Genomic DNA, 15,105 nt, shown 5'->3' on the forward strand with positions numbered 1-15,105 from the left:
GTCCAGACCACAGCCCTCAGGGTCACAGGGACTCAGACCTGAACCACCATGAGGGGACGGGTCCAGACCACAGCCCTCAGGGTCACAGGGACTCAGACCTGAACCACCATGAGGGGACGGGTCCAGACCACAGCCCTCAGGGTCACAGGGACTCAGACCTGAACCACCATGAGGGGACGGGTCCAGACCACAGCCCTCAGGGTCACAGGGACTCAGACCTGAACCACCATGAGGGGACGGGTCCAGACCACAGCCCTCAGGTTCACAGGGACTCAGACCTGAACCACCATGAGGGGACGGGTCCAGACCACAGCCCTCAGGGTCACAGGGACTCAGACCTGAACCACCATGAGGGGACGGGTCCAGACCACAGCCCTCAGGTTCACAGGGACTCAGACCTGAACCACCATGAGGGGACGGGTCCAGACCACAGCCCTCAGGGTCACAGGGACTCAGACCTGAACCACCATGAGGGGACGGGTCCAGACCACAGCCCTCAGGGTCACAGGGACTCAGACCTGAACCACCATGAGGGGACGGGTCCAGACCACAGCCCTCAGGGTCACAGGGACTCAGACCTGAACCACCATGAGGGGACGGGTCCAGACCACAGCCCTCAGGGTCACAGGGACTCAGACCTGAACCACCATGAGGGGACGGCGTCTGTTTATGATTATTTATTATAATCATTTATGTTTATTATCTTGGTTTAACCCGGTTCTTAACCCGGTTCTTAACCCGGGTCTTAACCCGGGTCTTAACCCGGTTCTTAACCCGGTTCCTAACCCGTGAGGCGGGTCTCGCGCGGAGTGGGAGCTCCTGTTCAGATCGTCTCTGTGACTCCAACTTCCGGTGTGCTCGCGCTGTTCTTCTGTTTTTTCTGATTTTCTGTCACTTCACATTAAAACATGTTCAAGTTCACGCGCTGCTCCGTGTCACGCGCCGCTGCGCTGCTCCGGCCTGGAAGACCGGGACCGGCACCGGGACCGGGACCAGCACCGGGACCGGGAGCTGCCCAGGTGAGTCGGCAGGGACCCTGAACCTGAACCTGAACCTGAACCTGAACCTGGACCAGGCCTGAAACCCTCAAGGACCCGCTGCAGGTCACCCAGGTTATTTCAAAATAAAGGTCCAGGTTATTTCAAAATAAAGTTTCAGGTTACTACAAAATAAAGTTTCAGGTTATTACAAAATAAAGTTTCAGGTTATTTCAAAATAAAGTTTCAGGTTATGACAAAATAAAGTTTCAGGTTATTTCAAAATAAAGTTTCAGGTTATTTCAAAATAAAGTTTCACGTTATTACAAAATAAAGTTTCAGTTAATTACAAAATAAAGTTTCAGGTTACTACAAAATAAAGTTTCAGGTTATTTCAAAATAAAGTTTCAGGTTATTACAAAATAAAGTTTCAGGTTATTTCAAAATAAAGTTTCAGGTTACTACAAAATAAAGTTTCAGGTTATTACAAAATAAAGTTTCAGGTTATTTCAAAATAAAGTTTCAGGTTATGACAAAATAAAGTTTCAGGTTATTTCAAAATAAAGTTTCAGGTTATTTCAAAATAAAGTTTCACGTTATTACAAAATAAAGTTTCAGTTAATTACAAAATAAAGTTTCAGGTTACTACAAAATAAAGTTTCAGGTTATTTCAAAATAAAGTTTCAGGTTATTACAAAATAAAGTTTCAGGTTATTTCAAAATAAAGTTTCAGGTTATTTCAAAATAAAGTTTCAGTTAATTACAAAATAAAGTTTCAGGTTACTACAAAATAAAGTTTCAGGTTACTACAAAATAAAGTTTCAGGTAATTTCAGAATAAAGTTTCAGGTTATTACAAAATAAAGTTTCAGGTAATTTCAGAATAAAGTTTCAGGTTATTACAAAATAAAGTTTCAGGTAATTTCAAAATAAAGTTTCAGGTTACTACAAAATAAAGTTTCAGGTTACTACAAAATAAAGTTTCAGGTAATTTCAGAATAAAGTTTCAGGTTATTACAAAATAAAGTTTCAGGTAATTTCAGAATAAAGTTTCAGGTTATTACAAAATAAAGTTTCAGGTAATTTCAAAATAAAGTTTCAGGTTACTACAAAATAAAGTTTCAGGTTACTACAAAATAAAGTTTCAGGTAATTTCAGAATAAAGTTTCAGGTTATTACAAAATAAAGTTTCAGGTAATTTCAGAATAAAGTTTCAGGTTATTACAAAATAAAGTTTCAGGTTATTACAAAATAAAGTTTCAGGTTACTACAAAATAAAGTTTCAGGTTACTACAAAATAAAGTTTCAGGTTATTACAAAATAAAGTTTCAGGTTATTACAAAATAAAGTTTCAGGTTACTACAAAATAAAGTTTCAGGTTATTACAAAATAAAGTTTCAGGTTACTACAAAATAAAGTTTCAGGTTACTACAAAATAAAGTTTCAGGTTATTACAAAATAAAGTTTCAGGTTACTACAAAATAAAGTTTCAGGTTATTACAAAATAAAGTTTCAGGTTACTACAAAATAAAGTTTCAGGTTACTACAAAATAAAGTTTCAGGTAATTTCAAAATAAAGTTTCAGGTAATTACAAAATAAAGTGTTTTCTCTTTGATCTTTGGACCGAAGTCAAAGATCAAAGGTCACGAGTTTATAATTAACCTGCTGCAAAACACGAGACCCCCCCCCCCCCTCTCTCCCCCTTCCCCCTCCCCCCGCAGCCCCGTGTGCGCCTCTCTTCTGCGTCCCAGCAGAAACACGGAACCTTCTTTGAGTTCCGGACCTACAGCATCCGGCCGGACCAGAACGCCGCCTTCCTCAAACTGACCAATGAGAAGATCCACCTGCGCACCGCCCACTCCGAGCTGATTGGCTACTGGAGCGTCGAGTACGGCGCCCTGAACCAGGTCCTCCACATCTGGAAGTACGGTGGGTTCTTCTTCTACGGCTGCAAATGCTGCAGCAGCTTCTTCTTCTACGGCCCTAATCACCGCAGCAGCTTCTTCTTCTACGGCTGCAAACGCTGCAGCTTCTTCTTCTACTGCTGTAAATGCTGCAGCAGCTTCTTCTTCTACGGCCCTAATCACCGCAGCAGCTTCTTCTTCTACGGCTGTAAATGCTGCAGCAGCTTCTTCTTCTACGGCTGCAAACGCTGCAGCTTCTTCTTCTGCTCCTGTAAACGCTGCAGCTTCTTCTCCTCCTGTAAACCATAGACATATAAAGAGTAGATGCCGCATCGAACGTTGGGCCGCGAGAAATGCGGCCGCCATCTTGGACCGGTCATTCTCCCAGATCAGTTCTATGAGTGACTCGTTGAGCCTCTGAGTTGAGCAGCAGAAGGAACAAGATGCCAGAGCCCTGTGCAGCGTATTCCTGCTCTAATCTAATATTACAATATTACAATTCATAATCAGTACGGTACAGTACAGTTTTAAACAATTATACATAAATCCATGCATTTTTGAATGTTATAGTGAGTCGCTCAGGCTGTGGCAGGTAGATACAGATTTAGCTGCCAGAGGAGCTGCTGTCCCTTATTTTATTATTATTATCTCGTCACAGTAGAGGCGTGGAGATTAGCCTCTGTGGGAATGTTAGTTAATTTACCCCCGGCCAGATGTGTGTGTGTGTGTGTGTGTGTGTGTGTGTGTGTGTGTGTGTGTGTGTGTGTGTGTGTGTGTGTGTGTGTGTGTGTGTGTGTGTGTGTGTGTGTGTGTGTGTGTGTGTGTGTGTGTGTGTGTGTGTGTGTGTGTGTGCCTGTGTAGATATGAAAGGAGAAGCAGGGAGGAGAGGGGTTGTCGTACATGTGGTCCAGTGTAAATGGATTGCACATTTCCAGCAGTAGGTCAGCGGAGGATGTGCTGTGGTTTCATGAGAGGAAGACACTTCAGAGACAGTTAATCTCAGGTCACCTCAGATATTCTCAGTTTTGTTTTTTTAAATATTGAACATGACATTGAGATGAATTATGAGATCATTTTTCATGTCATGTCACTTTTTTTTTTAAAGTTTAGACTCAAAGGAGAAGTGGCAGAATCTGATCAATATCCTTTGCTGTGAAACTGTTTCATCAAACAGGAGCAACATGATGTGGGCTTTATTATAAAGAATGAATCAGAGATTTAACATGTATTTCCACTCTGTGCCCGATATTCTCACAGCTGAACAAAATGTTCCATACATTTTTACTTGGTTCTCCACATCTCCACTTAAAGCAGGACCAACGTCACATGTTTGTAAAGCAGAGCTGATGAGTCCAGGCTTTTTTAGTTCAGTTGTACCACAGAAGTTAAAAAAATCATACATTTATTTAACTAAGGAAAAATCTTAAATGGTTTGTATAATTTAAAATGGATATTACTGAACTATGCCCCGTGTTTTTGTTTGCACATTAAATACAATTACTACATAATTAAAATATGTAATAAAGAAGACATTCACATAATTAGACCTTGCCTAAAAACAAAGGACACAGTCATTTTAGATACTATACAAAGTTCTCCTACAACATCACTTTCTTTACCAATTAGAGCTACACTCTCATTGGTAACTGTGCAAGAACAAAACAGTGTGAAAATGATCGATTTAACAAAATGTTATATATATTTTTATACCACACACACTCGCTCCCTCTCCTCTCCACTACCACGACTATGCGACTGGCAGAGCATGGATCATTTCTAAATATTTATAAACATATAGGGTTCGGCTCTTGTTTTTTTTAGTGCTTTAAATGAAAGTGTGTCTGTTTGACTTGTATTTAGATGTGTCCAAAATGTCATCTCTCTCTCTGACCTAATTGTATTGATACTCTTGATTTATATGTATTTTAATTTTCTCTGAGTGTGTGTGTGTGTGTGTGTGTGTGTGTGTGTGCGTGCGTGTGTTTGTGTGTGTGTGTGTGTGAGAGAGAGAGAAAGAGAGAGAGAGAGTGAGAGAGAGATGTATGTATTCATGTATGAAATATAGCCTATTAATACTCTATAAATGATTTCTATTGTTGTGTTTATATTTATAGTGTTTGTAAAACACCTATCATACATCACATATATCATATATCAGAATATTCTATTACTGTTAATCCCACTGTGAATATTAAAATACGCTGAACCGTGTCCTGTCCTTACACTGAGTGGAGCGGGCGCCCGGGCCAAGATGGCGGCTCCACCGCTCGTCAGCGCCAATAGGCCCAACGTTCGATGAGGCGTCTACTCTTTATGTCTATGAAACACGAGACCCCCCCCCCCTCTCACCCCCCCTCCCCCCGCAGCCCCGTGTGCGCCTCTCTTCTGCGTCCCAGCAGAAACACGGAACCTTCTTTGAGTTCCGGACCTACAGCATCCGGCCGGACCAGAGCGCCGCCTTCCTCAAACTGACCAATGAGAAGATCCACCTGCGCACCGCCCACTCCGAGCTGATTGGCTACTGGAGCGTCGAGTACGGCGCCCTGAACCAGGTCCTCCACATCTGGAAGTACGGTGGGTTCTTCTTCTACGGCTGTAAACGCTGCAGCAGCTTCTTCTTCTACTGCTGTAATCACCGCAGCAGCTTCTTCTTCTACTGCTGTAATCACCGCAGCAGCTTCTTCTTCTACGGCCCTAATCACCCAGCAGCTTCTTCTTCTACTGCCATAAATGCTGCAGCAGCTTCTTCTTCTACTGCCCTAATCACCACAGCAGCTTCTTCTTCTCCTGCCGTAAACACTGCAGCAGCTTCTTCTTCTACTGCCCTAATCACCCAGCAGCTTCTTCTTCTCCTGCCGTAAACACCGCAGCAGCTTCTTCTTCTACTGCCCTAAAGACTGCAGCTTCTTCTTCTTCTTCTACTGCTGTAAACGCTGCAGCTTCTTCTTCTTCTTCTCCTCCTGTAAACGCTGCAGCTTCTTCTTCTCCTCCTGTAAACGCTGCAGCTTCTTCTTCTCCTCCTGTAAACGCTGCAGCTTCTTCTTCTTCTGTAAACGCTGCAGCTTCTTCTTCTTCTCCTGTAAACGCTGCAGCTTCTTCTTCTTCTACTGCTGTAAACGCTGGAGCTTCTTCTTCTACTCCTGTAAACGCTGCAGCTTCTTCTTCTCCTCCTGTAAACGCAGCAGCTTCTTCTTCTTCTCCTGTAAACGCCGCAGCTTCTTCTTCTCCTGTAAACGCCGCAGCTTCTTCTTCTACTGCTGTAAACGCTGCAGCTTCTTCTTCTTCTCCTGTAAACGCCGCAGCTTCTTCTTCTTCTCCTGTAAACGCCGCAGCTTCTTCTTCTCCTCCTGTAAACGCCGCAGCTTCTTCTTCTACTGCTGTAAACGCTGCAGCTTCTTCTTCTTCTCCTGTAAACGCTGCAGCTTCTTCTTCTTCTCCTGTAAACGCCGCAGCTTCTTCTTCTCCTCCTGTAAACGCTGCAGCTTCTTCTTCTTCTCCTGTAAACGCTGCAGCTTCTTCTTCTCCTCCTGTAAAAGCTGCAGCTTCTTCTTCTCCTCCTGTAAACGCAGCAGCTTCTTCTTCTCCTCCTGTAAACGCCGCAGCTTCTTCTTCTTCTCCTGTAAACGCCGCAGCTTCTTCTTCTCCTCCTGTAAACGCTGCAGCTTCTTCTTCTTCTTCTACTGCTGTAAACGCTGCAGCTTCTTCTTCTTCTTCTCCTCCTGTAAACGCTGCAGCTTCTTCTTCTCCTCCTGTAAACGCTGCAGCTTCTTCTTCTCCTCCTGTAAACGCTGCAGCTTCTTCTTCTTCTGTAAACGCTGCAGCTTCTTCTTCTTCTCCTGTAAACGCTGCAGCTTCTTCTTCTTCTACTGCTGTAAACGCTGGAGCTTCTTCTTCTACTCCTGTAAACGCCGCAGGTTCTTCTTCTACTCCTGTAAACGCAGCAGCTTCTTCTTCTTCTCCTGTAAACGCCGCAGCTTCTTCTTCTCCTGTAAACGCCGCAGCTTCTTCTTCTACTGCTGTAAACGCTGCAGCTTCTTCTTCTTCTCCTGTAAACGCCGCAGCTTCTTCTTCTTCTCCTGTAAACGCCGCAGCTTCTTCTTCTCCTCCTGTAAACGCCGCAGCTTCTTCTTCTACTGCTGTAAACGCTGCAGCTTCTTCTTCTTCTCCTGTAAACGCTGCAGCTTCTTCTTCTTCTCCTGTAAACGCCGCAGCTTCTTCTTCTCCTCCTGTAAACGCTGCAGCTTCTTCTTCTTCTCCTGTAAACGCTGCAGCTTCTTCTTCTCCTCCTGTAAAAGCTGCAGCTTCTTCTTCTCCTCCTGTAAACGCAGCAGCTTCTTCTTCTCCTCCTGTAAACGCCGCAGCTTCTTCTTCTTCTCCTGTAAACGCCGCAGCTTCTTCTTCTCCTCCTGTAAACGCTGCAGCTTCTTCTTCTTCTTCTACTGCTGTAAACGCTGCAGCTTCTTCTTCTACTGCTGTAAACGCTGCAGCTTCTTCTTCTTCTCCTGTAAACGCTGCAGCTTCTTCTTCTCCTCCTCCTGTGAACGCTGCAGCTTCTTCTTCTCCTGTAAACGCTGCAGCTTCTTCTTCTCCTCCTGTAAATGCTGCAGCTTCTTCTTCTCCTGTAAACGCAGCAGCTTCTTCTTCTGCTCCTGTAAACGCTGCAGCTTCTTCTTCTCCTCCTGTAAACGCTGCAGCTTCTTCTTCTCCTCCTGTAAACGCTGCAGCTTCTTCTTCTTCTCCTGTAAACGCTGCAGCTTCTTCTTCTTCTCCTGTAAACGCTGCAGCTTCTTCTTCTCCTCCTGTAAACGCTGCAGCTTCTTCTTCTCCTCCTGTAAACGCCGCAGCTTCTTCTTCTTCTCCTGTAAACGTTGCAGCTTCTTCTTCTTCTCCTGTAAACGCTGCAGCTTCTTCTTCTGCTCCTGTGAACGCTGCAGCTTCTTCTTCTACTCCTGTAAACGCTGCAGCTTCTTCTTCTCCTGTAAACGCTGCAGCTTCTTCTTCTCCTGTAAACGCTGCAGCTTCTTCTTCTGCTCCTGTAAACGCTGCAGCTTCTTCTTCTGCTCCTGTAAACGCTGCAGCTTCTTCTTCTCCTCCTGTAAACGCTGCAGCTTCTTCTTCTGCTCCTGTAAACGCTGCAGCTTCTTCTTCTGCTCCTGTAAACGCTGCAGCTTCTTCTTCTTCTCCTGTAAACGCTGCAGCTTCTTCTTCTGCTCCTGTAAACGCTGCAGCTTCTTCTTCTTCTCCTGTAAACGCTGCAGCTTCTTCTTCTCCTCCTGTAAACGCTGCAGCTTCTTCTTCTCCTGCTGTAAACGCTGCAGCTTCTTCTTCTCCTCCTGTAAACGCTGCAGCTTCTTCTTCTCCTCCTGTAAACGCAGCAGCTTCTTCTTCTTCTCCTGTAAACGCTGCAGCTTCTTCTTCTCCTCCTGTAAACGCAGCAGCTTCTTCTTCTCTACCTGTAAACGCTGCAGCAGCTTCTTCTTCTCTTCCTGTAAACGCTGCAGCTTCTTCTTCTGCTCCTGTAAACGCTGCAGCTTCTTCTTCTTCTCCTGTAAACGCTGCAGCTTCTTCTTCTCCTCCTGTAAACGCTGCAGCTTCTTCTTCTTCTCCTGTAAACGCTGCAGCTTCTTCTTCTGCTCCTGTAAACGCTGCAGCTTCTTCTTCTCCTCCTGTAAACGCAGCAGCTTCTTCTTCTCCTCCTGTAAACGCTGCAGCTTCTTCTTCTCCTCCTGTAAACGCTGCAGCTTCTTCTTCTCCTCCTGTAAACGCCGCAGCTTCTTCTTCTCCTCCTGTAAACGCTGCAGCTTCTTCTTCTCCTGTAAATGCTGCAGCTTCTTCTTCTCCTGTAAACGCTGCAGCTTCTTCTTCTTCTCCTGTAAACGCTGCAGCTTCTTCTTCTCTTCCTGTAAATGCTGCAGCTTCTTCTTCTTCTCCTGTAAACGCTGCAGCTTCTTCTTCTTCTCCTGTAAACGCTGCAGCTTCTTCTTCTTCTCCTGCTGTAAACGCTGCAGCTTCTTCTTCTTCTCCTGTAAACGCTGCAGCTTCTTCTTCTTCTCCTGCTGTAAACGCTGCAGCTTCTTCTTCTTCTCCTGTAAACGCTGCAGCTTCTTCTTCTTCTCCTGTAAACGCTGCAGCTTCTTCTTCTTCTCCTGCTGTAAACGCTGCAGCTTCTTCTTCTGCTCCTGTAAACGCTGCAGCTTCTTCTTCTCTTCCTGTAAATGCTGCAGCTTCTTCTTCTGCTGCTGTAAACGCTGCAGCTTCTTCTTCTCTTCCTGTAAATGCTGCAGCTTCTTCTTCTGCTGCTGTAAACGCTGCAGCTTCTTCTTCTCCTCCTGTAAACGCTGCAGCTTCTTCTTCTCTTCCTGTAAATGCTGCAGCTTCTTCTTCTTCTCCTGTAAACGCTGCAGCTTCTTCTTCTTCTCCTGTAAACGCTGCAGCTTCTTCTTCTTCTCCTGTAAACGCTGCAGCTTCTTCTTCTCCTCCTGTAAACGCTGCAGCTTCTTCTTCTGCTCCTGTAAACGCTGCAGCTTCTTCTTCTCCTCCTGTAAACGCCGCAGCTTCTTCTTCTCCTCCTGTAAACGCAGCAGCTTCTTCTTCTCCTGCTCTAAAGCGCGTCACTTCCTGTTCCGCAGACACGTATTCTCAGCGGGCAGGTGTGAGGGCCGCCCTGGCTCAGGACCCCTCCTGGATCTCGGAGTACATCTCCAAGGCGATGCCGATGTTGGCGTCCCAGGACAACGAGGTCGCCTACCTGGTCCCGTGGAGCGAGCTGCAGCGGCCGCCGCACGAGGGCGGTAAGCCCCGCCCCCTCGCTCCCTCGCTGCACGCTCCCCTGTGTGACCCGGTGTAACAGCCTCAGGTGTGTTTCAGGTGTGTACGAACTCGTCTCGTACCAGATGCGTCCGGGCGGCCCGGCGCTGTGGGGCGACGCCTTCCAGGCCGCCGTCACCTCCCATGATGCACCGGGGTACAGCAAGCTGCTGGGAGCGTTCCACAACGAGTACGGGGCGCTGAACAGAGGTACACTGCTGTAGTCCAGGTCCAGTGTTTAGTCCAGGTCCAGTGTTTAGTCCAGTTCCAGTGTTTAGTCCAGTTCCAGTGTTTAGTCCAGGATCCAGTGTTTAGTCCAGGTCCAGTGTTTAGTCCAGTTCCAGTGTTTAGTCCAGGTCCAGTGTTTAGTCCAGGTTCCAGTGTTTAGTCCAGTTCCAGTGTTTAGTCCAGTTCCAGTGTTTAGTCCAGTTCCAGTGTTTAGTCCAGGTCCAGTGTTTAGTCCAGGTTCCAGTGTTTAGTCCAGTTCCAGTGTTTAGTCCAGTTCCAGTGTTTAGTCCAGGTCCAGTGTTTAGTCCAGGTTCCAGTGTTTAGTCCAGTTCCAGTGTTTAGTCCAGTTCCAGTGTTTAGTCCAGGTTCCAGTGTTTAGTCCAGGTTCCAGTGTTTAGTCCAGGTTCCAGTGTTTAGTCCAGTTCCAGTGTTTAGTCCAGTTCCAGTGTTTAGTCCAGGTTCCAGTGTTTAGTCCAGTTCCAGTGTTTAGTCCAGGTCCAGTGTTTAGTCCAGGTTCCAGTGTTTAGTCCAGTTCCAGTGTTTAGTCCAGTTCCAGTGTTTAGTCCAGGTCCAGTGTTTAGTCCAGGTTCCAGTGTTTAGTCCAGGTCCAGTGTTTAGTCCAGGTTCCAGTGTTTAGTCCAGGTTCCAGTGTTTAGTCCAGTTCCAGTGTTTAGTCCAGGATCCAGTGTTTAGTCCAGTTCCAGTGTTTAGTCCAGGTCCAGTGTTTAGTCCAGGATCCAGTGTTTAGTCCAGTTCCCAGTGTTTAGTCCAGGTCCAGTGTTTAGTCCAGGATCCAGTGTTTAGTCCAGTTCCCAGTGTTTAGTCCAGGTCCAGTGTTTAGTCCAGGTTCCAGTGTTTAGTCCAGTTCCAGTGTTTAGTCCAGTTCCAGTGTTTAGTCCAGGTCCAGTGTTTAGTCCAGGTCCAGTGTTTAGTCCAGGATCCAGTGTTTAGTCCAGTTCCCAGTGTTTAGTCCAGGTTCCAGTGTTTAGTCCAGTTCCAGTGTTTAGTCCAGTTCCAGTGTTTAGTCCAGGTTCCAGTGTTTAGTCCAGGTCCAGTGTTTAAACCAGGTCCAGTGTTTAGTCCAGGTTCCAGTGTTTAGTCCAGTTCCAGTGTTTAGTCCAGTTCCAGTGTTTAGTCCAGGTTCCAGTGTTTAGTCCAGGTCCAGTGTTTAGTCCAGGTCCAGTGTTTAGTCCAGGTTCCGGTGTTTAGATGATGTCTCTGCGTGCTGATGTCACTGCGTGGTGATGATGTCGCTGCGTGGTGATGTCACTGCGTGGTGATGTCACTGCGTGGTGATGATGTCACTGCGTGCTGATGTCACTGCTTGGTGGTGATGTCACTGCGTGGTGATGATGTCACTGCGTGGTGATGATGTCGCTGCGTGGTGATGATGTCGCTGCGTGGTGATGATGTCACTGCGTGCTGATGTCACTGCGTGGTGGTGATGTCGCTGCGTGGTGATGTCACTGTGCGGTGATGATGTCACTGCGGGGTGATGATCACTGCGGGGTGATGATGTCACTGCGGGGTGATGATGTCACTGCGTGGTGATGATGTCACTGCGGGGTGATGATGTCACTGCGTGGTGATGATGTCACTGCGTGGTGATGATGTCACTGCGGGGTGATGATGTCACTGCGTGGTGATGATGTCACTGCGGGGTGATGATGTCACTGTGTGCTGATGTCACTGCTTGGTGGTGATGTCACTGCGCGGTGATGATGTCACTGCGTTGCAGTTCACGCCCTCTGGTGGTTCGAGAGCCCGGACCAGCGAGCTGAGGTGCGGCAGAGAGCTCACACTGACGCCAGGCTGGTCGCTGCAGGTGAGGCCCCGCCCACAGGGCTGTGACATCACATCATGACCTCACTGTGGCGCCGTCACGTGACCCGTGTCTCCCGTGTCTCAGTCAGGAACAGCGTGGTCCACCTCGTGTCCCAGGAGAACCGGCTCATGCTCCCGTGTCCTTTCTCGCCACTCAAGTGAGCTCCTGTCCTCGCTCCTGGGTCTCCACGGCAACGGACGCCAACGCCAGGAAACCAGCCTGTCCTCTGTCGGCCAATCACAGCTCAGCATGTTACCGACATGGGCGGGGCTTATTTTGTGATGTCATCAAGTGAAAAATAAAGTATTTTATTTCCTCGTGTTTGTTTTTTACGTCTGAGTCATGATCAAAGAGTTAGAGTCCAGGACCAGGACCAGGACCAGGGCAGACCAGGACCAGGACCTGGAGAGAGTTAGAGACCAGGACCAGGGCAGACCAGGACCAGCAGAGAGTTAGAGACCAGGACCAGGAGAGAGTCAGAGACCAGGACCAGGACCAGGACCAGGACCTGGAGAGAGTTAGAGACCAGGACCAGGGCAGACCAGGACCAGGACCAGGACCAGGACAGACCAGGACCAGGACCAGGAGAGAGTCAGAGACCAGGACCAGGAGAGAGTCAGAGACCAGGACCAGGAGAGAGTTAGAGACCAGGACCAGGAGAGAGTTAGAGACCAGGACCAGGACCAGGACCAGGACCTGGACCAGGACCAGGACCAGGAGAGAGTCAGAGACCAGGACCAGGAGAGAGTCAGAGACCAGGACCAGGAGAGAGTCAGAGACCAGGACCAGGAGAGACCAGGACCAGGACCTGGACCAGGAGAGACCTGGACCTGGACCAGGACCAGAAGAGAGTTAGAGACCAGGACCTGGACCAGGAGAGTCCAGGACCAGGACCTGGAGAGACAAGGACCAGGAGAGTCCAGGACCAGGACCTGGACCAGGACCAGGAGAGAGTTAGAGACCAGGACCAGGAGAGAGTTAGAGACCAGGACCTGGACCAGGACCAGGACCAGGAGAGACCAGGACAGACCTGGACCAGGACCAGGACCAGGAGAGAGTTAGAGACCAGGAGAGACCAGGACCAGGACAGACCAGGACCTGGACCAGGACCAGGACAGACCAGGACCTGGACCAGGAGAGACCTGGACCAGGACCAGGAGAGAGTTAGAGACCAGGACCAGGAGAGACCAGGACCAGGAGAGAGTTAGAGACCAGGACAGACCAGGACCAGGAGAGAGTTAGAGACCAGGACCAGGAGAGAGTTAGAGACCAGGACCAGGAGAGAGTTAGAGACCAGGACCAGGAGAGAGTTAGAGACCAGGACCAGGAGAGAGTCAGAGACCAGGACCAGGAGAGAGTTAGAGACCAGGACCAGGAGAGAGTCAGAGACCAGGACCAGGAGAGAGTTAGAGACCAGGACCAGGAGAGAGTTAGAGACCAGGACCAGGAGAGAGTCAGAGACCAGGACCAGGAGAGAGTCAGAGACCAGGACCAGGAGAGAGTTAGAGACCAGGACCAGGAGAGAGTTAGAGACCAGGACAGACCAGGACCAGGAGAGAGTTAGAGACCAGGACCAGGAGAGAGTTAGAGACCAGGACCAGGAGAGAGTTAGAGACCAGGACCAGGAGAGAGTTAGAGACCAGGACCAGGAGAGAGTTAGAGACCAGGACCAGGAGAGAGTTAGAGACCAGGACCAGGAGACAGTTAGAGACCAGGACCAGGAGAGAGTTAGAGACCAGGACCTGGAGAGAGTCAGAGACCAGGACCAGGAGAGAGTCAGAGACCAGGACCAGGAGAGAGTTAGAGACCAGGACCAGGAGAGAGTTAGAGACCAGGACCAGGAGAGAGTCAGAGACCAGGACCAGGAGAGAGTTAGAGACCAGGACCAGGAGAGAGTCAGAGACCAGGACCAGGAGAGAGTTAGAGACCAGGACCAGGAGAGAGTTAGAGACCAGGACCAGGAGAGAGTCAGAGACCAGGACCAGGAGAGAGTTAGAGACCAGGACCTGGAGTGTGTGTGTGTGTGTGTGTGTGTGTGTGTGTGTGTGTGTGTGTGTGTGTGTGTGTGTGTGTGTGTGTGTGCGCGTGCGTGTGCGTGTGTGTCTGTGTGTGTGTGTGTCTCTGTGTGTGTGTGTGTCTCTGTGTGTGTGTGTGTTATTTTCAGCAGCATTAGTGGTTAAAAAAGACCTTTGAATGCCTTCACCGTGCTGCCCCGAGCTAACCACTGTTAGCCACGTCCACCTGTTAGCATCTCTCCTGATTTCTACCTTAATAAAAACCGTCTCCATGGTTACTGGTCACACACACACACACACACACACACACACACACAGCAATTCAGGGTTCAGTGTCTCGCCCAAGGACACTTTGACATGTGGACCGAGGGAGGTGGGGATCGAACCACCGATCTCTCAAATGGAGGACGACCCACTCTTCCACTGAGCCGCAGTGATGATTAAAGTGCAGGAAAAGGAACGTTTGGGTCCAGACACTAAACTTGACCTGTGATTCCCCGTGAGTGTTTAGAAGAGGAGACAAGAAATGAAACGAGAGGCGAGTCGTGGATTTGGTGCTTTTATTGTGGCGTTCAGGTCGTAACACTTCCTGTTGCTGCTGATCTGAGACCAGCGGGCGACACACGGACGCTGCGCTCAAACACTCGTTAAAAACTACGGAATCACGTCTTCGTCTCCTCTGAGCAGCGCTTTGCATCAAGCGCTCTGATTGGCTGTTCGACACTACAGGAAACAGTCATGCCCCGTCAAAATAAAAGACTCTACACATATAAATAAAAGTCAAACACCATAAAAACGGAATCAAACGTTTCTCTAAAAAAATCGGGTTTGTCAGTCGAGCCGTTTGAAATGATTCGGATTCTTCATGGTTAGAAAAACGGACGGTCCCTGAAGGCACCGCGCCACCGCACAGGACTCAAGTCCCTTTAACACGCGGGCTGGAGGCGGCGGCGGCTCGGCGCCACCGCGGGAAACCATTTGCATTGACTGGCATGGGGCGGCAGGTGACTCCGCCCCCAGAGTTCAGACCAGTGTGACATCACAGCAGGTGAGGTGACATCACAGCAGGTGAGGTGACATCACAGCAGGTGAGGTGACATCACAGCAGGTGAGGTGACATCACAGCAGGTGAGGTGACATCACAGCAGGTGAGGAGGATTTGCCTCGAGTCCTAAACCCGACGGGTGTTCCCGCCGTTACACGACGCTCTCCCCCTCAGCGGCGGCGGCAGCAGGAGCCTTGGCGGCGCCGTCTCTCCGTCTCACAGAGGACTCTTTGCAGACGTAGTCGTCGCTCTGGTCCTTCGCAAAGTTCACGAACACCTGAAACCAGCGACAGGAAGTCAGTGT

General features: G+C 48.5%; 2 protein-coding genes across 2 annotated transcripts in view; one reads left to right on the plus strand and one right to left on the minus strand.

Annotated features, from left to right (window-relative positions):
• The first annotated feature begins 905 nt into the window (after positions 1 to 905).
• Positions 906 to 12,062, plus strand: nipsnap3a (nipsnap homolog 3A (C. elegans)). Its single transcript, XM_083940972.1, has 8 exons — positions 906 to 1,019; positions 2,699 to 2,906; positions 3,037 to 3,089; positions 5,248 to 5,455; positions 9,511 to 9,672; positions 9,749 to 9,898; positions 11,655 to 11,741; positions 11,826 to 12,062. Exons 1-8 carry the CDS (start codon positions 909 to 911, stop codon positions 11,900 to 11,902), a joined length of 1,056 nt encoding a protein of 351 aa, XP_083797098.1. The 5' UTR covers positions 906 to 908; the 3' UTR covers positions 11,903 to 12,062.
• A 2,239-nt stretch (positions 12,063 to 14,301) lies between these two features.
• The window catches only part of LOC310966383 (phospholipid-transporting ATPase ABCA1-like), a 45,292-nt gene continuing 44,488 nt past the window's right edge, over positions 14,302 to 15,105 (minus strand). Inside the window, exon 47 of the mRNA XM_083940969.1 lies at positions 14,302 to 15,078. Within this exon, the coding sequence (XP_083797095.1) occupies positions 14,953 to 15,078 (126 nt within the window). The 3' untranslated portion in view covers positions 14,302 to 14,952. The remainder of the gene's footprint in view (positions 15,079 to 15,105) is intronic.

Source organism: Echiichthys vipera, assembly GCF_963691815.1.
Source record: "Echiichthys vipera genome assembly, contig: SCAFFOLD_40, whole genome shotgun sequence".
Taxonomy (NCBI): domain Eukaryota; kingdom Metazoa; phylum Chordata; class Actinopteri; order Perciformes; family Trachinidae; genus Echiichthys; species Echiichthys vipera.